Source organism: Aristolochia californica, unplaced genomic scaffold (assembly GCF_029961685.1).
Source record: "Aristolochia californica isolate CCGP_79_NKW_82.1479 unplaced genomic scaffold, dmAriCali1.0.hap1 SCAF_2, whole genome shotgun sequence".
Classification (NCBI taxonomy): domain Eukaryota; kingdom Viridiplantae; phylum Streptophyta; class Magnoliopsida; order Piperales; family Aristolochiaceae; genus Aristolochia; species Aristolochia californica.
The window spans coordinates 3,290,448-3,315,957 of NW_027181881.1; the positions used below are offsets into that span (position 1 = coordinate 3,290,448).

Sequence of the window (25,510 nt, forward strand, 5' to 3'; positions counted from 1 at the left end):
GAAGACGATGACTGCGAGTCCGCAACGACGAAGGTCGGCCCAGCCACCGAGATAAAATCCCACTAGACCGAGCCCTGTACTAGTCGCCTGTCGGCAAGCTTTACATCCGTGGAAGAATATCAAAGAAAAGAAGCCGGGGAAGTCGGAACCAACCGGATGATTTGGGAACTGTAGAAGTGAAGAGACTGTTCGTCGTGGTTGATTGCGTAAACAGACACGTGGTTTCGAGAAAAAGGAAAAGAGCACGTTAGGGCGGCAGAGGGGATGGGGACGTCTTTACACCGCCATATCTCGTCGTCCCCACATGGTGTAAATGAGATGTGGTGTCACATGCTGTGTTTCTGTAGCCAGCGAGGAAATGGAGATTCTCTGACCTGACAGCGAGCGACCAAAACATCTGACTATCTGAGCTTTGAGAGAGTAAAGGCGTTCGGTTGTTTACAGATGAATGAAATATCAATTGCCAGATTCCTGGAGAGTTTTTTAGTCTCTTCTTCCTGCCCCATAATGCGGGAGTGGTTTTTGCTCCTGTAATTTCTGTTCCCTGTTAAAAAATAGCCGAAGAACGATGTCTTCTCTATGAGTGAAGTCTGTAAAAGGGTAAATCACCATTTTATCCAGATTTCAAGTAGTTTTTAAATTTTTTTTATAACTTCGACCATTCTATTTGGTTTATTTACTAGTGTTAATAATAAAATACTCTACATGGAAGGGTGAATAACAGAGAGGGGGTAATGTACAGTGGAGGATGAGATGCAAGGTAAGGTGGAGAATGATGCATCTGTTTAAAATCATTGAGGCAAACCAGATAAATTGTCTCTCATAGTGGTCATGTGTTTGCCTTTGTTTGATTTTTACTCTTAATTATTGTCTTTATAATATTGTAGTCGTTAGTAATTTGGTTGGGAAAACACCAAACGGGCAACGGTTGAGTCCATGCTGCTTAAGAGAGAAAGGGCTCCTCGTCCCAATCCATTCACTCTTGCTCTGGTACATAATTGGTGGGTCTAGTGGTTCCCATTTTATTCAAGGGAAACTGATTTTTTGAATCCGAGTGCTGATTCCTTTGGAGAAAAACGGTGAAAAAAGAAAGAAATAATGATATTGAATCTGGTCCACTGAATCCATCTTGGGGTCTAGTAAATCCAGCAGTTAAATTTGCTCTATACTCACATCTCGAAACCATAACAGGCCCATACCTCCGCTCCCTTTATCTTCATTTGCCGATTTTAGTGAAAAACACATCAACATACACCATGTATCAGCAGCTGTCGCGCCCTACGTTGGTTACAGACAACAATTTAAATGTGCATCTTTAAATAAAAATATGCATCCTCTTTTGGAGCAAAAAAATGTCTTCTAATGTAGTTATCAGAGTACATGCCGTACAATTGAAACAGAAAGGAAATTGGGTAGAAGAATTTTCATAAATATTGGACAAAATTTTAATTATCCAAATGATTTATAATCAAGTATACAACAGACAGGTTGAGGTTGAGCTTCCTAAACAGGACTAACAATAGACTTTTGATACAGGTAAGCAACAGTGCACCGTCAACCTGGACTTCTCTATTCAATACTCTCAAATACAAGTATCCGTGAGGCACTAAACGAATTTGACAATACATGATTTCAACATTAGAGAGAGAGAGACCAACTGTTGAGCATTCAGCTAATGGAAGACTTGGGGTGATGCATAATACTCGCTTTCATTGAATACCGGTCTCAGATCTTCTTGACACATGAAATCCAAGGGAAATGATACGAGATGACCTCGAATAGACTCTAATCTCTCCAATGGATCTGTCACTTTGATCTCCCCATTCTGATAGGACTCCAGCCTATCAGGAGCTATACCCAAATCAATTGTCGTGTGACCAATCTTCTCTTTCCAGTAGGACATGTTTTGTCTGATTGCCATTCTGTAAAGAAAATATAACAAGCTATTATAGACTCCTAGAGGTGATTTAAAAGAGAGAAGACCAGATATTAAAAGGGGAAATTATTACCTTGTGTGAATAAGATCATTTGGAATGCAAGCAAAAACATCCTGGTAGATCATTGTATTAGTCTGCCAATAAATTTCAGAAAGGCAATCAGGTCAGAGAAAACTTTGAAGATTGAACTCCTAAACAAAACACATTTGTTCAAACTAATCCAACAACTTCACGAGCCTCTCTGAGTTTTTCTTACCTTTGCAGTTGCCATCCAAATGTTTTTGAATGTTGCATTGTCAATAGGATCACTTATTCGATCAACCTACAAGAATTAAAAAGATGAATTGGTCTCAGTCTCACAAATACGAAGACAGAGACTAATTCTAAACTTGACTTTGTTTTTTATGAGGATCCGAACCTACACTTGAGGGTAAAGATATAGAAAAGAAAACTAAGTAATAACTATACGGAAAGAGATTACCACTTTAAAGTTACAACCTCAACAAGCTAGTATTATGATTTTTGAGGAGTAGAGAATCTACATAGAGGAGAGATAAAAAACAGAAGTACACTAACCTCTCCAGAATGAAGGCCAAGGTGTTCTAACCATAGGGAGGTACGGAGACTAAAAGCAAACTTCCCTGCCTTCCATGGCTTTCCACCCATGAATGAATCCAAAAAGTCTTTGTCTTCAATTAATACTCCAATCTGAGAAGAAGGAAAAATGTATCAATATTTGTTCAACACAAAATATGAAATGGGAAAAAAGCAAACCAAGTATATGGGATGAAAAACATCATATCACGAACAGATAGAAGAGTAATATTGGTGTGCTGTTAGTGCCTTTGCATGGAATTAAACACCCAAATAACAGCTACCTGAAATACGGAAACCCCTAAAACAGGGAACTCATAACTTCCCACTAATGTTAACACGTGCTAGAAAACTGCTTGTAAATGAAGTTGATTTTTCCAGTAGCCGGCAGTTTTGGTTTGATTCCAATTTGTTGCAAATTTTTATATCTCAATTTCGTGAGGTCAGCTTATGAATACTCCTCCAATCGCTTCCATCTTAAGCTAACTTTGTTCGATAACATTGCAGCATGCTGCCCATACTCCATTGGAGTAATCAACCATTAGCCTCATCCACCTATTCATGGTAGCTCAACAGGTAGAAGGTCATCTGAGTGGGCAATGTTATGCACAAGCATGAGGGCCATATCTTGCTTGTACATTTGTGACCCATTGGAGACGATGACTCTTCTAAGACTCAGATCCACACCATCCTCAGGGGATTAAGCTTTCACAAAAACTCTAGTGAAGAGGACTCTGAGATTAATTCCCTGGAGAAGCTGATTTTGCTAACTGGTTAGGAGATTTGTTGACTTGCACTTAGAAACCCAAGATATTTCTAGCATGCCCTCATCTTCTAGGTCACATAATCTCAAAATTTGCTAACTTCATTAGGATTCACTAGCCCAAGAAGGTACAGCCTGTCAATGCCTTGTTGTGAGCAACTCTTCTCTGATTTAGAATGTCACTTTTATCTTTTTGTGTATATTATGTGTTGCTTTTTCCTCATGTCTCGGTGGCAAGACATCTCTTAGTGTTCTTTGCTTTCTTAGAAAAAACTGATCCGCCACTTAGGGAAAAAAAAAGACTACCCTTCAAATATTTAAACACCTTTCCAACCATTTGCACTTGGCCTTCAAATATTTCATAATTATAAATAAAATCCAAGAATAAAGCTGCTTAAATTTCATTATTTGAGAATTTGAAAATTCAGAATAAATTTGAGACAGTAATATGTTGATGTTAGTCAATCATCAAAAGCAAAACAGAAGAATTTTTTTGACAACCTTCATCTTTGAGAGAGTAAGAGTCAGCAAAAGAAATTACCATCAATATCCTACACGAGAACATTTAAGCTTACCTCAGAATCTCTCGACCCCAAAAGACTCCTATCATTTACGTTAGCTGATCCAATTAAGGCCATGCGGTCATCAACTATCATCACTTTGCTATGAACATACACCTGACAAATACAAAAAGTTAGAAATTTAGTGCAAATTACACATGTTAATGGGAAAGATATAAAATTATAAGAAGTGGAAAAATCTCTAACCTGACTAGTAGCCACAGGACCATCATCATGAAGACGACCAAATGTTCTGAGACCATAAAATGAGATATATTCATGTGCTTTGGGACCCATCAAATCATAGAGGTTCTGCAATATGGAGTGTGGTCCTCTACAAATAGTTCGGTACTGCCAATGCATGATTGCTCTCACGGATGCAGCGCCACCATCATCCAAACCTCCCTGCAAATTCCAAAGTTAAGAACCACGATTTCCCATGTGAAATAAGAAGAAAATAGCAATAACAATACCTGGAATCCGGGTAAAAGTGGTATGACAATAATAACTCTGAAACATCTTTTTTCTCTGTCAGCTCGATTAATCCGTCTATATAATGCTTCTAAGACACGGTTACGCACAATCTCATCTCCAGAAAGGCCTGATATAAAGAACTGATTCTGAAAATAAAGTAACAAATTAACTTAGCACACATTCTTAATGTTACTTAAAGCTAGGTCTAAAAAGCATTTTTTGTGCACTCCTCAAGGCAATCACATGTAAACAAACCTTGGAATACCATTCAACAAGTCACTCTAGCAACGTTTGCATCCCTATCTCTTTAGGCTGTTCAAGGGGTTAATATAAGGAAATTATAACTGTGGTTGCTCCTAAGTTTACCATTCACTTTTCTGTCGGTTACTTATGGCGACTCCCAGAAAGTATGGTATTATAGTTTCATCATTAATATCCTAATGTTTGATTCATAGGGAGATTGAGGATGATGTAGCACATAAATGTTGGACAGTCAAACTGGAGATAAGTTGGGGTATACAGATAAAAAGAAATAAGGGATGATAACTTGAAATGTTTGGACTTTTTCAATGACGCTACAAATGCATAGGTTAGAAGAGTTTTGTTAATATAGATAGAGATATTAAAAAAACAAAAACTAAAGGAAGACAAAATGAAAATGGATGGAAGTGGAGGAAAGACTTCAACTGTTAAGAAGGTGGGCTGGTGCATGAAACATTAGTTCAACTGCTCCACTCAATCCTCTCTCAGAACTCTCAGTTTCTACTCTTCTCCTAACTTTCTCCTATCTATTTGTTTAAAGTTGTTATTTCTTTACATAGTATCAAAGCAACGAATCTGAGGGGCAGGGGAGGTTTCTCCCCCTCATATCTCTCCACTTGGAAATAGAGCATGCAGGGGGATGTGGGAATGTCCCCATGGCCTTCACTGTCCACGGGTGGCAGACTGAGGTGTGGGGAGGTTCCCTCTTTCTCCCCAACGAGTAGGAAGAAATCTGCGGGGCCCACAGTGGGCTTCACAATTGCAAGTTAATAAAAATTTAACATATTATGGCATTTTTGTCTTTTTTGCACAAAAATGAAGAAAAGGAGGCAGGGGGAGGGAAATACAAATTTAAAACCAGGGGTTGAGAGTAATTCCCAAAAAAGGGGGTAAAAGTTAACCTTTCTGAAAATATTATATGGAAATCCTAAGTATTAGAAAGCTCATATGTTCATCCTTATTTTTGTAATGCTATATGATATTTAACTTCAGTCCAAATTTTCTTCAGTTATAACAGGTTAGTCTGCAATCTGCATATTGGCTGCATTTGATTTGTCTTCATCTCATAAAAATATTATATACTGTGGGAACTTCATCCTCCTGTTTCTAAATCTAGAGCTGTGATTCTATTTATTCACCTAATGTTACTCTCTTTGTCTGAAACTTCATATTATCTGGGGAAATAAAATTCACTGCTTCCTCGTATTTGCTTAAATCCTTTGTCTTGATTTCCTTGGCTTGATCTCATCGAGCTATGGTCATTTACAACTTTGATGAGTTATCGGCGAGACAATTACTGTAAAGTTTCACGTTTTGGAAAAAAAGAAGAAGAAAATACTGCCATGTTTTCAACTCAATGAGTTGTATCCAAAGGTGGGTGTATCAATAACAGATCTCGTATGACACCTGAAATGTCTCTGATTCTAGAGGTGCCAATACCATGAATAATGTAATGTCACACTTTTTTATTTTCAGTAACGTTTTTTGGTCTGAGAACAGATGTTACAGTATAGTACACAGAACAAATCAGCTGATAGGTGTCAACTTTTAAGGGTCCCAGTATTATACCCAATAGCAAGACATCCACCCCTGATTTTATCACTATCTGTTCAAAGTCATCTTCTATATTATATTGTAACACACTAGTTTGGGTTTTACTAGTTACTCTCTCTCTCTTCAATCCTTCACTTCTTGAATCTTTTAACCTGCTAGGGGCTTGAGCCGTTCAAATATTTCTACTTGTTAATTAATTGTGCTATTCAAAAGAGGCAGAAAGAGGTGTAAAAGCTAAATGACAGGTAACCTTTTACATCAGTCATCTTTTCATTGAAGAAAATATTATGTACAGAGAGATCTCTCCATAAAATGCATCTTCCCTCAGCAGCTTGAGGGGGAGTGTTGGAGATATAGAAGGACAACAATGGTAAAATTTAATCAAAAGTCCTTGTTTTATATTTAGAAAATGGTATTTCAGAGGAATCTATTTAAGGAGGTGGACTGGTTGCCGAACCATCAAGTCAACAGCTCCAATCAGCCCTTTATCCCTTTCCCTTCCTAATTTCTCACCTCTTTATTTCTTATACTATTATTTCTTTACAGAGATAAAAGAGCAGAAGTGGGAGCAATGTCTACAAACAAAAAGAGAGAAAGGAAACAGGCCAAACACTTACTGTGAACATGAAAGAAATTGATATTTTTTACCTCTATGTAAACAAAGTGCTCAGCTTTTTCAATGAACGAACAATAAGCACTATGGATGCTATCTTCTGTTTGGCCTGTTCCAGCAGACCATTGGCCCACACTCCTAATAATCTGAAGAAGAGAAATAGACAGTTTCAAATGAAATTCAACAAAACAGAAAAGTAGAAGGAAAATAAATAATGACTAACCCTTCCTTAAAAAACTATTTTCTAACCTGACAACGGCAAGGAGTGCAAGGACCAACTTGCCCCACTTCATCCGCAGAAACAACTTGACTCCCTCGTTCTTGGTTTTCCCACCACTCCTTGTCCAGTTGTTCTGGGACTGTCATTGACAACATATCAAAGGCTTTTTCCTTATTCAAATGTCGGGAATCAATATCATCAACAAATCCTTTCAACTGCATATCAGGAATAATAGGTTCCACTCTAGATTTCCGGAAAGGGAAGGAGATTTTGCTTGGATGGTCCATGAGACTGCGGCTTGTCTCTATACCATTTGGCTTTTCGGACCCACCTGTTAGGTCAGGCCCATCTGTTTCCTGAGGTAAAAGTAATGGGACGTCCTGAAAAGATGATCGGGAGGAATGGGAGTCAGGCATTTTATTGTCCCTTTGACATTTTTCTTCCACTTTTTTCCCAATATCCATATCTCTGCTTTTACCCCTGTAATGTGGGATAACCATGTGATGTTGAGGCATAAGTAGAGGAATTGCTTGTTCATGTGGGGCCTTGTTTCTCTGGAAAAATCACCTTTATCAGTCTATTAAAAAGTTAAAACTGATTTTCTCATTAAATCATAAGCAAAAGTTCAAAATCAAAACCTTCGCATAGTTCCAACGTTGAACAAAGTGTCTTGCAACATCACGGCAAGGTGGTCCCCATAGAGCACAATGAACATCATGCCATGGCATGCGGGGATATTTTCCACGATCTAATTCATCTTTCATTATATCTTCCCAGGAGTTCGGTTCTGACTCTCTAGTTTAGCAGAATTAAAAAGCCATCAGAAATATTACAGAAGCACTTATCAATTTCTGGAAAAAAAACTTGTAAGAAGAAAAATCGAGCTTACCTAGGATTATAATAGTCCTTTCCAGGCCATATTAGTTGTGAGTAATCACCAACTTTGTGTTCAGGGGTGTCGTAGCGGCCAAAACATAAATCCAGTCCTCCAATATAGCAAACACGGTAATCAACAATCACAATTTTTTCATGGTGGGACCTACATTGAAGCAGAAGTATTCATCAGATCTGCAACAGGTGAAACTTACGGACTGGACATTAACTAGAGACAGAATTAACTTTTTATCCAATTCAAAAGCATGAGAAGAATATTAGAGATCTTTTTGCATGGCTTACCATAGATAAACGCCACTTGAGAAATGGTCCGGATAACGTAGGACTCTAACATTCTCATGAATGCTAAGAAGTTTGCGCTTACTATACATGCTATTGATTTTCAAAGCAAGAGCAACTTCTTTGTAAAGGAGGATATATATCTGTAGACACCCATTCATTAGTTGGCATAAAAAAGAAAAGTAAGATAGGATGACAACTTTCTGAATCTTATTATAGGTTTCAGAAACACATTATTCTGGACAAGAACATACAAGCATCATAAAGACATACAGTAAAGTCTCTTGCTCTCGTTCTCACCTTCACTCTCTGTAACAGAACAACAGAACTGAACAAACTGCATTCCATCATTTTCAGACATTATCTTTAATGCTTCAGCAAGTTATCAATTACCAATGAAAACTGTGGAATGTAAAAGATCAGCATTTGATATGAAGTAGATTGCAAGAAGAGATAAAACAGACCAACCATTCTGTTAGTTGTATAAATTATGGCCCAATCCTGTCACCAACTGGCATTCATTGTTCCAAATTAAGAGATTGCATGAATCTTGGATGTCAACTAAAAGGTCAGAGATTGTCATCAACAGGGAGAGACTCTTATAGTACCTTGGTAGCACCAGAAAGATTCACAAAGTGCCTATAGCACCTCAGAAATCTAAGTTTGCAAGAATGAATCAATGACAACCAAAACACAGATTTAACATAAAGTCCAACAACAATGGACTGTGTGGAGCGTACCTGAACTCCCTGTTTTGCTTTTGCTTCCAGCAGTGCATCAAGTCGAGAGGACCCATTGACAAGAAAAGGTCGCCGAAGATAAAGTTCTGGGCACAGCCACCAATCAGTTATGAATATCTGCATGGAGCTTCAACCATATCAGCATGTCATTGTATTGACAAATGTATCATAAAGTATTTAAAGCTGTACAAAGAGCAAGCGTTTAACACCTCCGATTTGGCTTCTTCGATGGATGAAGCAATTGCATCAAAAGCTGCCTGCCCATCCACAAACCACTGAGCCTGACTACCATCATCAATTAAACCCCTTGGTGGAGCAAATGAACCAAATCTATGGGGATGGCACCAACCCTCTGGTGGCCTTAAGCCTGCGTCATTAATTGCTGCAACCCAGTCGCTGACTCTGGCATTACTTTTTGCTCTTATCTTAACAGTGCGGCTTCCACAAGAAACCTTCACAATTCAAATGTTGCTTAGAATAATGAATTCAAGACAGTTGATTAATGAAACCAATTGAAAAGAGCAAATCAAAAGTGTCATAAAATGTCTCACTGCAAATCCATAACGTAAAGGATTTCGCTCCTTTATCTCTTTTGCTAGAGATACCCGGCCATCTCCATTTCCATCTGAAGCTGGCAATACATCAAAGACAATTATGTCTAAAAGCTTGGTATCAAAGGGATCTTCAAGCAAGGCCAAGAATCCAGGTTTTAATACAGCCCAGACCTGTAAAATAGTATGCATTTAGCCATGCAACACAAATTAGTAGAGTAAACACAGAGGCAGTAAAGGGCATCAAAGACTTGGGCCTTTGGTTCAATGTTCACTTGGGAGTTTTTAGTGCAAGGTCTTGAGTTCAAGTCTCATCAGGGGTCAAAAATTGGTATAAAAAAGTAAAGTTCATATGTTATGCTCACAGAGAACATTCTAACCTGAAAGATGAAAATTAAAAAAAAGTTACTCATTGTGACTCTTCAGGAAGTCTTCATTCAATGCCAGGGACTAAAAATCAAAAGAAACTTTGACCAAGTTTTTCCCTTCTTCTCTACAATAGAATCTCTTGCTGTCAAATCCAGGCATGTCAAGTCTCATGACTTCCTTAATGCTCTAATACCTTTTGAAATTCGCATGTGAATGTCAAAATGTGAAGAAGCACACAAGGAAATGACTGGTAATGAATGCAAGAATAGCTATCACTACTATGGCTCCTTGCAAGTGCTTCCACAACATCAACAAACATCCTGGAAGAGATTCCATTATGAGTTAAAAAGCATAAATTCTGCATGATTAACCACATTACACAGGCTTGAGGTGTGTACTACAAGGATGAAAAAAAAAGTTGACAAGACAATGGCTAGAGTTTATTTGAAGTAGATTGGTGGCAAACCATAAATGATTTTCTCAAAACTAGGTGTTGACAGGAAACTCCACTCCAAGCCAAGAAGTCATAAAGGTATTTAAACACTTCTGGGGGTGTGCCCTGAGGAAATAACTAAAAGCCAGCATAAATCCTCAATCTCATCATGAATCCACAGGACGCACCAAGAAGGAGACTTCTTGACCCAGCTAATGGAACCAATCAGTTGCCATCCACAACAACAATTAGGGAAATCTTCACTTACTTGGAGCTCCATAAGAAGGGAAAGTTAGTCGACTTCAGTGGAATACAAAGACCAAAGAGGGCAAACTGAACTAGACCGATATTCTCCTCAATGTCCCAGTTAGCACCACCTCCACCCTAGGTCAAGGATTATCCATTGATTAGCCATCATATTCGAGCTTATGGCATCCACAAAAAGGAGAAGGTGTTCAAATTGTAGAGTATGGGAATGAGGTAATAGATCTTCAGTTGCTTCTGATAACAGAACTAAGAAGATAGCTAAACCATACTGCCCCAAAATAGGACATGACGGATCCATTTCTCAACCATTAATAGAAATATTCATCCATCCTAAAGTTCAACAATTTCTTTTTATCCATGCACACCAATAGACAGCAACCAAAGGCAAAAAAAGATCCCCCCCAGCTTGCTCAAAGAGATTAAGGCATGGGCCCAGTTAGGTAGGAAGAGTTTGCCCTACATTGACTCAGAAGTAGAGTTGCAGTAGGAGACTAAACTAAACAAGAAAATTTAGTAGGAGTCCAAGTTAGGAGGTCTAAATAAGAGTTCAGAGAAAGAAGTTTACTGATCTTAGGAGTCTAAAGGAGGAGGACGTCCCCTGAGTCTTACCATGAGTCTCCTACTAAGGTGTATAAATTGTAAGTTCTCAGAGCAATTTGCATCCAACTTCAATAAAATACAATCTTAGGCTGATACCATCCCAAGGTGATTGACCATCAATATTGGCCACTAGGAGCGTAAAACCTGATTCGAGGGATACAATCACCCCATACCTCCTGAGCTCCACAGCCATCTCCTATCTACCACCCTCCGCCCAACTATATCTTTCAAGCTCCCCTATCCACTGCCATCCTCAACGAGATTTCCTTCCTCTTGCACCATCAACCACCACCACCCAGCTCACACTCACCCCACTCAGCCAACCACCATCATCCAGCCTGCTCACAGCCATTCACAAGTTCTCTCTAGCAGATTCTCACCTCTCACACGAAACATATCCATGAGCTTCTATCACCATCTTCAACTCACCCAACACAAGCTCATCATCCACAAGTTCTATCAGTATCCACCATTCCTCATCCAATCCAATTTCAGGAGTCCTTCTCTGTCTCACTTGGTCACCCCCCCCACCCCTAAAGTTCTACAACCATTAGGACTCTCTCTCAGAAGTCCCCTAGTTCCACTAGAATCTTCTCTCTAAGCTCCAAGAGTTCCACTTCCACTTAACCTCCTAAATCCACTCAACCTAGCCTCCTTAGCTCTACTTCCCAACTCTCTCTTCTCTCGCTAGCCTGTGCTAGAACCCAAATCCCTAGTTCCTTATGTTGCCACTACAAGTTCCACATAAAATGACCCCTTTTTTCCCGTGCACATGCACTGGAGGATCTCTCATCCTCTGAGAAAGTATCGCATCCCCTCAATAGCTCCCCTGGATACCCCTTTGCACAATTGGGATAGTAGCGCCAAGTGATTGCTACTTCATTGCCTTCGTCAAAGCCAACCAAGAAGCATAATGCGAAGAAACAATATACAGATTTTGTGTATTGTGCATAGTTTCCTCAATGTGCCTACTATGTGATTTTTATTTTTTGAAAATATATGCCTGAAATATTGTCTATTTGAAAGATTAGGAAGTAAAGACAAACTCGGGTTGCAATCAGGGTTTTTATTCCTAGAATGGAAATTACATTTGTTACACAGAATCACTGTTTTTCCTTCTTATTTTTTCTTTTTAACTTGGTATTCCGCATTTTCTGATAGAGTGCATAACAAATACTGGAGTTGAGAATGAACTTGTTTGATTAAAAAGAGGAATTGATCTAGCAAGTCGAAACTTCCATCACTGAGATCTATTATATAAAAATCAACAGTTCTGCCACCCAACCCACTCATTATTTCAGTTTAGAGAGGAAAAAGGATAAAATTAATGGCCTCCATAAAGACACAATAAGCAAGTCCCCAAATTCAGAAACCCCACCTGTAGCAAGCATGGATGTCAACTACATGCCACGAAAGTAGAAGCCATTTACTGTTGAAAACAAGAGGAAACATGCAGTTTCTCAACTATTTGACAAACATTAAAGGTTCCAAAAGCTCTCTTTTACAAGAATTTTTGAACTGGGATAAAACATTACCTTTTGCCAATTGTTGTTGCAGCAACTGAACCATGAGCATGAGCAACATTTCTGATCATCTTCATTTTTTTGGATTTTTGGAAGATGCTTCACCATAAAATAGTCCTCTTTCAACTTGGGTCCATACTCAGGACAAAAAGATAACTTGGAAACTTCCAAAAACTTGCAAACCTGGACAAATGCACAAAGTTGCGGTAATAAAATGCTACCCCACTAATTTTAAGACAACATGAAAAAACATTAATTATTATGTAAGCTGTTTATGCCCAATCAGAAAAATGGAGGTAAATGAACAAAATGAAACAAGCAGAAACTAGTGGATGCACCGACTGTTGTAGTTTTAACAAAACAAAACTACCACAATTAACTTCCACTCTATGAAATATAGTGGCAAAAAGTTCGAGAATAAAGAGCAGTAATAATCATACTGTCCTCTCAACAATGTTCAACAAATCCTATATTCTATAAGACAAAGTATCCATCCATGATAAATGCATCTTATACCAACACATCCAAGAAACAGAACATAAGATCCTTGGCATCCAAACTTCAAAACACAAATGAACATTTTTATATAGCTCCTCTTCTTTGGCTCTTTTTCCTGATAAAATATATCTCTCTGAGAAACATCAGTAACTGTTGACCAATCTCCCAAACTTGTAGCAAGTTGTACTAGGAGTTCAATTTTTTCTCTAATATACTGCAAATGTAAAAAATGGACTTTGCAGGAGCAGAACAAGGCAGTACACCAGAACACCTAAAACCTAACACAAGTATGACTCCAACCATAAAGTTGCTCAGCTGGCCCCTGGAATTGCAAGTGGTTTGGTTAAGTTCTAAAATGATAAGATCAAGCATGTAATATCCAACCAAACATGTTTTCTAACTGGATATTATGTTGGCGGGTAAAAGTCCAAACCAGGTAGTGGCTTGTATTTGTGGACAGCATATCAAGCTAGCTGTATGAAACTGGGAGAGTTGTTTGTAGGAACACTCTAACATCAGTTATGGGCTTGGTCCTTGGGTCATAAGTTGGGAAAAGGTCCCTAACTTCGGCTTGTTACTTGAAACAGACCCTGGTCAACTTCAACACAGCATTAGAGAGATCCCAAACACACGTCAGTCTATGTTCTGTGACCCATGTATATCTCTTTCCAGTGTCTTGGGTCATTTGTGTATTGAGCACGTCTGTTCAGGTTGTCTTAATACCACAATACTATGGGTCATATATAAGCTCCTCATCTGAAGCTGGCACTCTGAGAGAGAGAGAGAGGATTGTTAGAAGAGTTGTCCTACATCTGTTATGGGCTTGGATGATTGTGGGGTCATAGAAAAGGCCACTTAACTTCAACTAGTCATTTTGGGATGGGCCAGACCGGACTTTAACATTTTCTAGAACAGCTAAGCCAAGTTTTAGAGAATACAAAGAAATGATGTTGTCACAAGAAGAAGCCAATAGTTAAACTCATTGACGGTAATCTGCATAAGCTGATTTTAAGCTTCAAAATCAACAGAAATGATTTTGCTCTTCTTTCCAATGCTAATTGCCAGAAAATAAACAGCTTATGCTAATTTGAACTGCAACATGGAATTGGTTCCACCTGATCTCTCAGAAGTTGAACCAAGAGATTCAACTGCAGGACCAGATTTGGGAAGTTCAGCTTATGCTGACTTTTAAATGCATTAGGCAAAAGAATAATAGAAATTTGCCTAAAGAGCCTTATCCCAAATCCAAATTGATTACAAAAGATAAAAAGTAAGCATGCTTTCATTTCAGGATAATCCATCCCCATATGAACCGAAAAAACACTGCTCACTTTATGGATAAATAGAATATGTTGCTTATTCACTAAATCATATACAAAAACTCATGGTGGGCCACCTTTTGCATGTCAGTATGGTATGTTCTGCACTATCATTAAATGCAGTCGAGATGGAATCACTTCATGCATCCAAAATCAGTCCTTTCACACTGAGATGTTGCAATCATACGATTTATTTCAATTGAATAGACCTAGCATTATTTCCAATCAAAATTTTGGATTTCAACATTTGACATTTCCTTCTACATCTATTTTTTTTTTTTTTTCAGATGATTTCCTAATGCCCCTCTCCTTTCATGCACATGGAGGACAAAGTATCTGAAAGACACATTGTTGTTAAGTTATGGAGCCCCGTCCGATCCATGATATATTAACTGTTGTTTCATTAAGGAAAGTTTGGAAATTTTACTCTTCTATCACGGTTGCCTTAATTTTCTTTTTATAATTGAGGGGCGGCGCTATTAGGGTTTAATTATCTTAATTCGAGGAGCATCTCGAGTTACAGCCCGAGAGGTTAGAGAGAAATACCTGTAAGGGTATGCTTTCTCTTGTAAAGTATTTCATCTACGTAGTGGATTACTGCAGCAGCGGAAGACAGGACGTAGTCTCACCTTGAGGCAAACCTGTATAAATCTTGTTGTACTTTTTCGTGTTTGTTTTTCCCTTCTTCCCCGCTTATTATTATTGCTCTCGTTAGTTTGGAATTAGGGCGTCTAATTCCTAACAATTGTGAGTGTGAATTAGAGCAAGTAATTTTGAAGAATAAAACCAAAGGGAACTATATGCACAAGTATATTCTTTTTGCAACACATTTAAATTATTTCTTAAAATTATAATCCTAGTGCAAAAAAATTAATCAATAACCATAGTTTAAAAATTCATAACTTTAAGAAAAGAAAGGGCAGAGAGAAGATGAGAAAAAAAAACGGCAACTAATACACGACATAAGATAAATTGAAAATAATCACTATTTTTTTTTCAGAAGAATTTTTTTTTTGTTGACAAATTCAGAAAAAAAGAATAAGTGCATGATAACAATAATAATGGTAGAAACAAAAAACTCACAGAAGTAAGATGAATTGCTAAGTCCAGAGTGCCAAAATGAGAGAGGATGTTGCCAAATGTTCAGCAAGTTGTATTAGTTTCTACACAAAGTATTACAGCACACCAAAATTGACAGGAGTACCTCACGAGAGTTTGCAATGACCATGTTTCCAAGGAAATGATTCAAGTATCCTTGCATAGCTACTTTTGCTCTGTCTGAAATTGATTGTTGTCTTCCTAGTTGTGGCCGAATGATAGGCAAAGCAGCACTTGAAGGAACATCTCTGCACAAAATATACAGATCAAAATGAATTGAGACACTTTTTTACCTTTCTCTTTTCAAAAAAAATGTTCACTGCAGTATGACAGCTACTCGTGCAACTGAGGAGTAACAAAATTAATGTAGCGGCATGAAAGCAAGCATGAGATCTGATTATTTTTTCTTGTTCTAAAGAAGAAGCATAAAAGATTATATCAGAGGAGAGAACTACAGAGAGAACAAATAACAGATGATATCACCTGTTTTTAGCTGCATAGCTGTCATCATGATGTATAGGTACAGCATCATCATCAGGTTCATCATCATCATGCACAACAGTTGTATGCTCCCCTATTCCAATGTTTTGGAGCCATTCTTTAACCTTTAACATTAATGGCAAAGGGTAATGATGCTGAAATCAATATCTATGCAGAAATAGGTGAATGAAGTGATGCAATAAACAGAGTACCTGTTCCTGTTTCTCATGGAATTCCTCAATAATCACCCGTTTCTTTAATTGAAAATGAAGATAAAACACTTGAGCAGCCTTCTTGATTAATCTCCATTTGAACTGAAGGATTAAATGAATGCATTATGAAATCCAGTTACTCACTGGTAAATATCAATCATCTAAAAGCAATTGAAAAGGATTTATTACAAACAAAAGATCAAAATTGGAAACTTGATATACCATTCAAGCAGCAGAAATTGACAAGTAGCTATCAGATTTAAAGCTTCACAAATAAAAGTTGGTGGGATACAGAGTTTTTCTGAGGTTCTACTGAAGAATGTTTGACGCAGGCAGACATATCCAAAGAAACCCATTACTATTTGGAAAATATATAACAACATTGTTACAAGTCTAAGCACAGAGCCTTCAATTATGAAATAACCAGAAATCTCGAAGGTTTAAATTCCCAGTACCTCTAAAAGTATTCCTCTTGCTAACAAGTTGTGTTTTTTAATCTACTCAAAGGGTCTCTTTTCTACCTCTTAAGAGAGTCTCCTGACAATCAGCACGCAAAGTGACCATTACATATCAAAAGGATCATATTTCGTTCAAGGGTTAACGGTTCACGACAAATTAGTCTAATCCCAAAGAACTGGTAGCCCTTCTCTCCCAAGTTGACTTCTCTGAATGAATCACAGTAAATCCTGCAGGAAATTAGCAAAAAAGGTGCTGCATGGACAGTAGGTCCTTTGTAACTTATAATAGCTTTGGACTCATCCGATGTATGACAAATGGAAAACTGGCACAAAATGTATGTCGTGTCACCTAATCTATGACTTAACAACTACCTATTATGACTTATTTGAGATATTGGTGGAACTATAACCTAATATTTCTATGGAGTTAATACTGTCAGTCTATCAATGAACAAATATGACAAACTCCATAATGTCCTTCCCCAGACATCACAGGATCTGTTATCAGCAATTAATAGTTGTGTTAACAGCCCATAAAACTTTTATAAAAACTGTTTAGAATGCTATACCATACAACCTGGTAATGGAAACAACTAGTATGGAATCCTGAATTTGTGCTTGACTAATAAATTGACATACGTCAGCCTTCCAAATTCTGACTCATAAAACCTTTCATATATGCAGATAACGAGCCACTCAAGTTTATTGGCGATTAACTAAAAAGTTTGAATTCAGTTAGCGGGAGGGACCAAGTAGTTAGAGATCGCTGTTAGAGAACCAAAGTTCAAGTGATCTTAAGTCTCCTTAAAAGATCAAATTGCTAATTGCGAGGTATAGGCTGACCAGAGCGTCAAATTTCAATTGATCAAGTTTATAGTTAGATTCGATATAGGAAAAAACAACTAAAGATATTGAATCAGTCTTGTCACCAGCAGTATCAAATCGGTTTCCAACTGTGCAGAGTAGGCTAATCAGATGGTATCCTCCGTCCTGCTTTCGAATACCAAGGATCACATCGAATTCCAAATCAAGTCATGCATGAAAAGTAACAAAAAAAAGTAAATAAAACAGGATGTCGAGAAAATCTACGTACCTGTTTATATCGAATTTCGATAGTATAAGTGAGAAGCATAGGGGTGATATCGCTTGCATCGGGGCGAGACACTGATACAATTGTAGCTTTGGGCAATTCTTCGAAAATCCAAGTAGATTCCGGACCTTGGCGGAAGGAATGAGAAGACGATAAAGTCTGCTCGGACTGCATCTGAACGTAGCGAGGTAATTGCTCCGAAGACTCGAGTGACATTATAATGCTTAACCTTAAAAGGACAGAACGCGCGCCTTTCGGATCCGGAATTGAAGGGCAAAGCGGCTTGGTATGTTCTTTCCTCTCTCGGATAGGATTAAAAGAGACGCAAGATATTCGAATTTCCAATCGAGATGAGAGTCCTCCTCTGATATCCCCGAGCGCAGGCTTCCGTGACTCATCGGCCTCGACCGACCGGAACGTTGATTTGTTCTCTTCAAACTACTGTGACGGCCTTGCAAACGATGGCTTATATTGAAAGTCCTTTTTAACATAAGCCATAACTTTTTTCGTTAGGGAGATACGTGACAGACTTTGGTGCATCAGAAACATGAATAAGCATCTGAGATTCTGATAAAAATTACGGATTTCCCACCGGGTCCCATTTCTAACTACGCGACGCATCGGTTACACTACTAGCAGGGCCCAGTACGAGAACTGGCGATGCGTGTGCGCTTCTCTTTCGAGCTCGCTCCGCCACAGACCGCCCACATTTTTGCGAAAATGCTTATTTTCGTAACTAATAAAGTAATGCTTTAACTTGTTTCCCGAGTTGCAGTTTCTTATCTGAAAACCAGAAGGCACGCGAAGACAGCCGGTCACTACTAAGGCATTAAGCTTATAACCCTACCCTCTCTCGGGCTTTGGTTTCGTTGGTTAGTACAATATGTGGTGAATGGTGTCAGCCCTCCCCAGAATCTCAATTAGAGGACCCATATAATAAATGAACAATTTGGAGATGGGAAAGGAATGGTGTCTTTCGTCACTTCCTTTAGAAATGAATATTAATAGAGATATTAAGCAATTCGGCGAGGATAATAAAAGAAATGTAAAGGCTTCGTTATGAAAACAGACTTCCATGAAAGGAAAAGAACTGTTTGTACTGGAAGACCATGTGAGGACTGGAAAATGAAAAAGGTGGTTAATAACTGCCCCCGGATTATAGGACTTGGATGCAAGATTTCAAGATACCTAGTACAATATTAATTCCTAGTCTTTGGACAGATAAATTAATTGTAAGTGGTACTCTCAGTGCAATGATCAAATACTGACAATCAGTTTTGTCAAACAATAGCCTTTCTTTGGACCGACTATTATTCACATGAAAAGTCTTTATAATTGTCACGCATTTATCATCACAGGTACGTTGTTTATTTGACCAAATTGTGTCTTCCTTTGGGCCGAGCACAATTTGCATAAATAACTCCGTACAAACATCTATGTATTTCTAGTCAAATTATTATACACTACAGAGGTTACTTTGGCAACATGTAGCTTCAAACAATTTGATTGAAAATACTAGACCAATTGAACAAAATTTTTTTTTTTTTATTCAGTTGCCCAACACTGTGGCACCGCCCCATTGGCGTCACAACGTTGGCCTTTGTTTCCTTGGAGCTGCAATAAATGTTTTGTAATGTAATATGTATAAACAAAAAATTTAGTCAAATGTAACAAACAAATATGAGCAGCCTTATTGGGCATATACGCCAAAAACAAAGCTTCAGCTCGGTCGAGCCAGCTCAGCCCGAGTCGACCCAATCTATAGCAACCAGTTCAAATTGACTCACCCGAGTCAATCTCATTAGGTAAGTCTTACCAACCCCAAGTTGTTAAATTTTTTATTTCTTTTTTATGTCGATGTTGCAGTTTATCCAACGAACATAGCATCACACAACGGTTGTTGTGGTTGTCCTACGGACAAAGCACCACACCCGCTACAGTGATCGGGCACGACGGTTGCCCAACGGACGCACGCCCACTGTAGTGAACCACTGCAGCAGTATCTTCAAAAGACTCTTTTAGAACAATAATCAGATGGATGTCAAAACTGCGTTTCTCAATAGAGACATTGATGAGACGATTTATATGGTACAACCAGAAAACTTTGTATCTGGTGATCCAAAGTTTATGGGCTGTAAATTGAAGAAATTCATCTATGGTCTCAAATAGGCTTCCCGTCAATGGTATCACAAGTTCCATCAAGTTATAACCTCGTACGGTTTTGAGGCGAATGTTGTTGATGATTGTGTATATCATAAGTTCAATGGGAGTAAATACATCTTCCTGATATTATATGTCGATGATATTTTACTCGCTAGTAGCGATATAGGCTTACTGCATGAAACCAAGAAATTTCTGACGAAGAAATTCGAGATGAAAGATCTTGGTGATGCTTCTTTTGTATTAGGTATACAGATACTTAGAGATCGTTCTCAAGGTATCCTTAGGTTGTCACAAAAGAGCTATATTGATAAGGTGTTGAGTAAATTCAGCATGACAGATAGTAAACCAGGAGACACACGCGTCGCTAAAGGAGACAAGCTTAGTCTCAAACAGTGCCCTAAAAATGATCTTGAAAGAACAGAGATACAGAAAATTCCCTATGCCTCAGTAGTAGGGAGTTTAATGTACGCTCAAGTTTGTACTCGTCCCGACATAGCATTTATAGTAGGAATTCTGGGTAGGTATTTGAGTAATCCGGGTATGCAACATTGGAAGGCAGCCAAACGTGTGATGCGTTATTTGAGGAGAACAAAAGACTACATGCTTACTTATCAAAGATCAGACCGTTTAGAGATCATTGGGTTCTCTGACTCCGACTTTGTCGGATGCCAAGATAGCAGACGCTCCACATCAGGCTACATCTTTATGTCGGGTGAATGAGCTATCTCATGGAAGTCTGCTAAGTAGACTCTCATAGCATCTTCAACCATGGCTGCGGAGTTCATTGCTTGTTTTGAGGCATCCAACCACGGAATATGGTTGCGAAACTTTGTCACTGGGCTGCGAGTGGTAGATAGCATTGACAGACCATTAAAGATTTACTATGACAATAACTCGACGGTACTTTATTCCAACAACAACAGGAGCTCGACGAAGACAAAATTTATTAACATCAAGTTTCTAGTTGTTAAGGAGAGTTCAGAATAAACAGATTTCTATAGAACATATAGGGACAGACTCTATGCTAGCAGACCTATTAACCAAGGGTTTACCACCTAAGGTCTTTCATGAGCACACTGCTCATATGGGCGTTATTTCTGAGGATGCCTTGGTTTAGTGAGAGTCATTTTTTGTGCTATATGTTTGCTTTAGACATTGAGTTATTTGATTTTTTAATAAAATTGATTGCTTATTATTTTATTTATGAACTTGCTTGTGTTTTTCTATGTGTAATGTTCACATTACATTAAGAACTATAGAAAAATCTCGCTAAAGACTAAAGAAGGATCAGTTGGAAATAGGCATGTTTGAGATCACATTGCATGCTATTTCCATGCTACTCATCCATATTTGATTTATGTCATTAAGTGTATTAATATGGTGATCATCGTGGTTTAGTCACGAATATAATGTGATGAAAGTCGCGGTGGTTCCATTATTAATATATACAATGGTTCCATTATTAATATATACAATAGTTCCATTATTAATAGTATACAGATGCGTGTCTAAAGAATTGTGATATAATTGTTTCAGGAATGATATGTAACCCAAGTGGGAGATTGTTAAAAAATTCACATTTCCTATTCTAATTTGGGTAACATATTTATTATGTAATTATATTTTCTATTATTAATGAAATGGGCTGAAATTAAGTGATCTAATTTTGTTAAGCCCATTAAAGAATAGGCCATAGATATGGGCCAGTTGAGTAGATACCATAGGGAATTATGAGAACCCTATATAAAGAGACACAACATGGTTATGGTCCTCAATATACTAAATCACATACAGTTTCCCTTCTCCCTATCCAGAAGAGAGACGAAAGTCTCATTGAGGAATAAGGCGATTTGGTTGAGGAAGACCATATCCGTTTTTATCTTTCGTCATAGAAATTCCGCATCCGAAGGCGAAATTTACGGAATGGATCCAGGTATGTTTTTAATCCTAATATTCTAACATGTTGTAAATTCTGGATTAGAATTTACTATTACGGATCAAACAATTTCTCTTAAATGCCAAAAGAAGGTCATATTTGATTAACTGATAGGATGTCGTTTACCACAAGGTCATATTTGATTAACTGATAGGATGTCGTTTACCACACATTTGATCGAACAATCTATTAGTTGATAGCCACTGCTTGTGCCAACATGTTAACTGATACGCCAGTTTCTGCACAGGCAGTGAACCTTGGCAAGAGAAGCCATGTAGTCACCGGATCTGCAGCAAAGATCGATCAGGCACTCCTGATTAAAGTTCTATTATGATTTCCAAAAAGGGAGATAACTTGTTTTTGGCACACAATCAGCACAGGACTAGATACTGACCTTAGTCCATATGGAGACTGACATGCTGCAATAATATGAAACTTAGAAGAATCTGAATCCTTCTGCACAAAACAGGTAAACAGTACCAACGAACTAAAATTTTAAAACACACACAAACATTAGAATCCTTATAAGTTTTCAGCAACTGGGAACAAGACTGATAAAAATAATTGTATGATATTCGTCCTCTCAGACAGATTAAATCAACTGAAGCATTGCACTTGAATTTGAGATGATGGCCTTTTTTCATGTTAGTTATTGACCCAACTTTCCAAGTCATATGCCAAAAAAGAAGTATAGATGTTGACAACAAACCTGAGCTTCATGATAAAGACCAGCATAGAGACAGGCATAGAAATATTCATTATCTTGACCATTTGAAAATGTAGAAACAAGCTGTCCAAACCAGAAAGATCTTTTAGTTGTTTGAATCATTAGAAAAATGCAGATAAATCCAACAAAGTTAAATAAGAAATACATAACTTAAAGAGAGTAAACTCCTATTTCGTGCACTCCCTTTAAGTTCATAAATCGAAGAGCGGGAGATATGGGTACTTAATGTTAGAATTGGAATGAATAATATCAACTGCATTATCGGACTTACATTTATAAAGAACTAATTTCCTTTACAATGTATTGGTGTATATTGAACCTAAATGCAAACCAGACTTAGCAGTTTCAAGTTCAAATCTCAAATGCATAGAGCATTTTCCCACCTCCTCAGGGTCTCCCCCATCTTTAAACATGTTATAGGCTTCACGCATGACAGGTCGTGGATCTTGACCAACCTGCACCAAAAAATAGAATTATAAAGACAGATGGATAAAATGACACAGTAGAGAGGTCAAGTAATCAACTCATTCTCAGGAACAACATATTAATAGTCTCTGAAACAAATGCCAATTGATAAGCCCATAGACCAAAAATGAAAAAACATAAAAGTGGCATTCCCTAAACTTGCCTCCAGGAATCGTCTCCTTGCTTCATCAACTCCATACAATTGAGCTTCGCACAAAAAACACCATATTGACTCCTCTGTATCATTTGGATTCTGTGCAACATCTATACGAAATTGCTCTGCTCCTTCTTCAAATCTGTGAAACAAATCTCTTCAGGCTGCTTACCATTTTCTCTGCCATGAATGAAGAAATGAAAATTGGTTCAAGGCACTACCTATTTGCATAATAGAGTGACAATCCCCTCTGCCAAAGATCTGACAATAATTATTCCAAAGTTATTATTATGCAGCACAAAATGACACTTGTAATGAGATACCAAACTCATATACATACATGCCTTCTGACGAGGATCCAACTCAATTGCTTTATCAAATTCTAACAATGACCCATGAACATCACCCTGAATAAAATCTCAAAATATCAAATTCTAGTTATGAGGTTTCTAACAAGTCAACGTTACAAGTGGTGCAACTAAATTTTGTTTTTTAAAAAAAAGCAACCTTTTGTTGTATCACATATAACTGAGAAGAAACAAACTTAGAATAAAAAATTAAACAAAAAAGTCTTACAAACAGAGTATACCCCTCTAAAGAGCTCCATTCCACTTCTGATGGCAAGTATGGCATCTTGAGATGAACTACCTCCTGTTAAGGCATTCCAAATGCCTGAAACGGATGGTAAGAACAAACGACGAGATACCGATGTGGCCAGAGTTGGTTGATGGACCAGTCTTGTTGTTGTAAGTCCAAAGAATGCAAGTTTTTCATGGTTTTTTGCTCTGGAAGGTAATGCAGAAGACAAAATAGATTGTTGACAAAGAGAAGATTGCATAGAAAAGGACAGTATGCTCAACTCTGAGGTCATGTAAAATGTACAGAGAGAGTTCTTTCTTCACTTGTTAATAGAACTCAGCAAGAATGTTGGTTCTCTGCAATGCAATGAAAAAAAATGAGGTAAGTTCACAGTTCAGACCTCTCCCAGCTGAGTTTGCCTGCTTCTCAAGGGTCATGATTACAGTTACACAAAACTCGAATATGTTTGCTCATCCCCCCCAAAAGCCAACAGATTAGACATGTAATCCGCAGAATGCCATATCATTTGGTTTGACTGTATTTTTAACTTCTTCACAGCTAGCATCAATTGCGCCATTTTCTTTCTTTTGAATTGCAGCCTCGACACTTAAAAAAGAGACTCGTCTATCAGCTGAATTTAGCTAGGTTCAAAGTGCAGAATACAAGCAAGAGTAAAATCATAAACAGAAACGTCCACACAATTCCAGCATAGAGTTCAGATTTCAAAGATGCTGATTTCAGAAAAAGAAAAGATACTTATAAAAGGAACCAGCCGCCAAAGAAAAAAGGAATCCTAATGGAGCCACAAGAGTGAAAGAGAGGTCTCGAGAAGAAGATGGTCATCTTAAAATCCAAAGTAAATCTCCGAAGAGCCGTACTTAAATCCTGGATTTTTTTTACAGATTCCAGATTCTACTTTAAACTCTATGCAAAGAGTGGGAAAAAATCCATTTTTCTTATATCTTCAAAAAAGGCGTCTGTATTGAATGACTAAAATGACGCACCCCAGCTTCTGATTCTGTAATCAGAGCAAAATTCAAAGAGGGAAGGAAACGGTACCTGGGCAACTCTACGAGATAAGGCGCAGAAGCGAGTAGATTCTATGCTTAAGAGCAGTGGCAGCTGGCAGGCGACCCAAAATCAACAGGGCGCCAATTCGCCACAGAGGCCTTTGCGGCTAACCGCTAACGCACGATGGTTAAGATTCTTAAATTTTTCAATAACTATTTAGATTTTTAATGGAGGGGCACGTTTTTATTCTTGCTAAAAGGTGGGGGTGCACTGAGCCAGAGAAGCTAGCTTGTTACCTAGCCATATATTTTTTTACAAAAATTCTCTTTTAACATTATTATTTTTATTAATTCCCTTTTAATTTCATTGATAATTGCTCTTATTTATGATCCCCCTCCTTATTAGGTGTTGCTACTTACCAACTCAATAGATGTTATTAATGAAAAAATTTACTCTTTTTATTAAGTCTATTAAAGTGACTATTATATATAAGTATGGTCCAATATAAAGTCTTGAGCTCTTCTATAATAGCATACAATTCATGGTACTAACTTCATCATCAAATTATCTCTAAGTTATTTTTTTATTTTTTATTGTTTTAGCTTTAAATTTATGTTGAATTCGTATTGATTTAAAATTTTCAAACTCAAACTTGAGCTCAATTTAAGGCTCCACACAGAGTTCGAGC

The 25,510-nt window shown here is 37.8% G+C and overlaps 2 protein-coding genes across 2 annotated transcripts; both read right to left on the reverse strand.

Moving 5' to 3' along the window:
* Positions 1-1,530: 1,530 nt before the first annotated feature.
* On the reverse strand, positions 1,531-18,211 carry LOC137955672 (phospholipase D zeta 1-like). The gene is made up of 20 exons (XM_068802725.1): positions 17,791-18,211; positions 16,240-16,341; positions 16,031-16,152; positions 15,654-15,795; positions 12,645-12,815; positions 9,441-9,614; positions 9,099-9,341; positions 8,890-9,006; positions 8,153-8,292; positions 7,866-8,015; positions 7,615-7,771; positions 7,006-7,530; positions 6,792-6,902; positions 4,328-4,474; positions 4,062-4,259; positions 3,870-3,971; positions 2,514-2,645; positions 2,194-2,259; positions 2,010-2,071; positions 1,531-1,922 (listed from the first exon to the last, which is right to left on the reverse strand). Exons 1-20 carry the CDS (start codon positions 18,001-18,003, stop codon positions 1,673-1,675), a joined length of 3,324 nt encoding a protein of 1,107 aa, XP_068658826.1. The 5' UTR covers positions 18,004-18,211; the 3' UTR covers positions 1,531-1,672.
* A 3,790-nt stretch (positions 18,212-22,001) lies between these two features.
* On the reverse strand, positions 22,002-24,987 carry LOC137957211 (uncharacterized). Its single transcript, XM_068804957.1, has 9 exons — positions 24,871-24,987; positions 23,822-24,167; positions 23,573-23,639; positions 23,454-23,493; positions 23,242-23,374; positions 22,997-23,068; positions 22,596-22,676; positions 22,281-22,342; positions 22,002-22,173 (listed from the first exon to the last, which is right to left on the reverse strand). Exons 2-9 carry the CDS (start codon positions 24,101-24,103, stop codon positions 22,107-22,109), a joined length of 804 nt encoding a protein of 267 aa, XP_068661058.1. The 5' UTR covers positions 24,104-24,167; positions 24,871-24,987; the 3' UTR covers positions 22,002-22,106.
* Positions 24,988-25,510: the final 523 nt, after the last annotated feature.

Bases quoted from the DNA above. Each gene is read 5' to 3' on its own strand.
- LOC137957211 (XM_068804957.1), bottom strand. From the start codon at position 24,103: ATGACCTCAGAGTTGAGCATACTGTCCTTTTCTATGCAATCTTCTCTT. The intron at 22,343-22,595 runs GTTTGTTGTCAA...TGTTTTGTGCAG, and splicing joins GTCTTTATCATGAAGCTCAG to AAGGATTCAGATTCTTCTAA. The intron at 22,174-22,280 runs GTCAGTATCTAG...TCTTTGCTGCAG, and splicing joins CAGTCTCCATATGGACTAAG to ATCCGGTGACTACATGGCTT.
- LOC137955672 (XM_068802725.1), bottom strand. From the start codon at position 18,003: ATGTCACTCGAGTCTTCGGAGCAATTACCTCGCTACGTTCAGATGCAG. The intron at 8,293-8,889 runs GTACGCTCCACA...GGGTGTCTACAG, and splicing joins AAGCAAAACAGGGAGTTCAG to ATATATATCCTCCTTTACAA. The intron at 2,646-3,869 runs GTAAGCTTAAAT...CCTTCTTCTCAG, and splicing joins TGGGGTCGAGAGATTCTGAG to ATTGGAGTATTAATTGAAGA.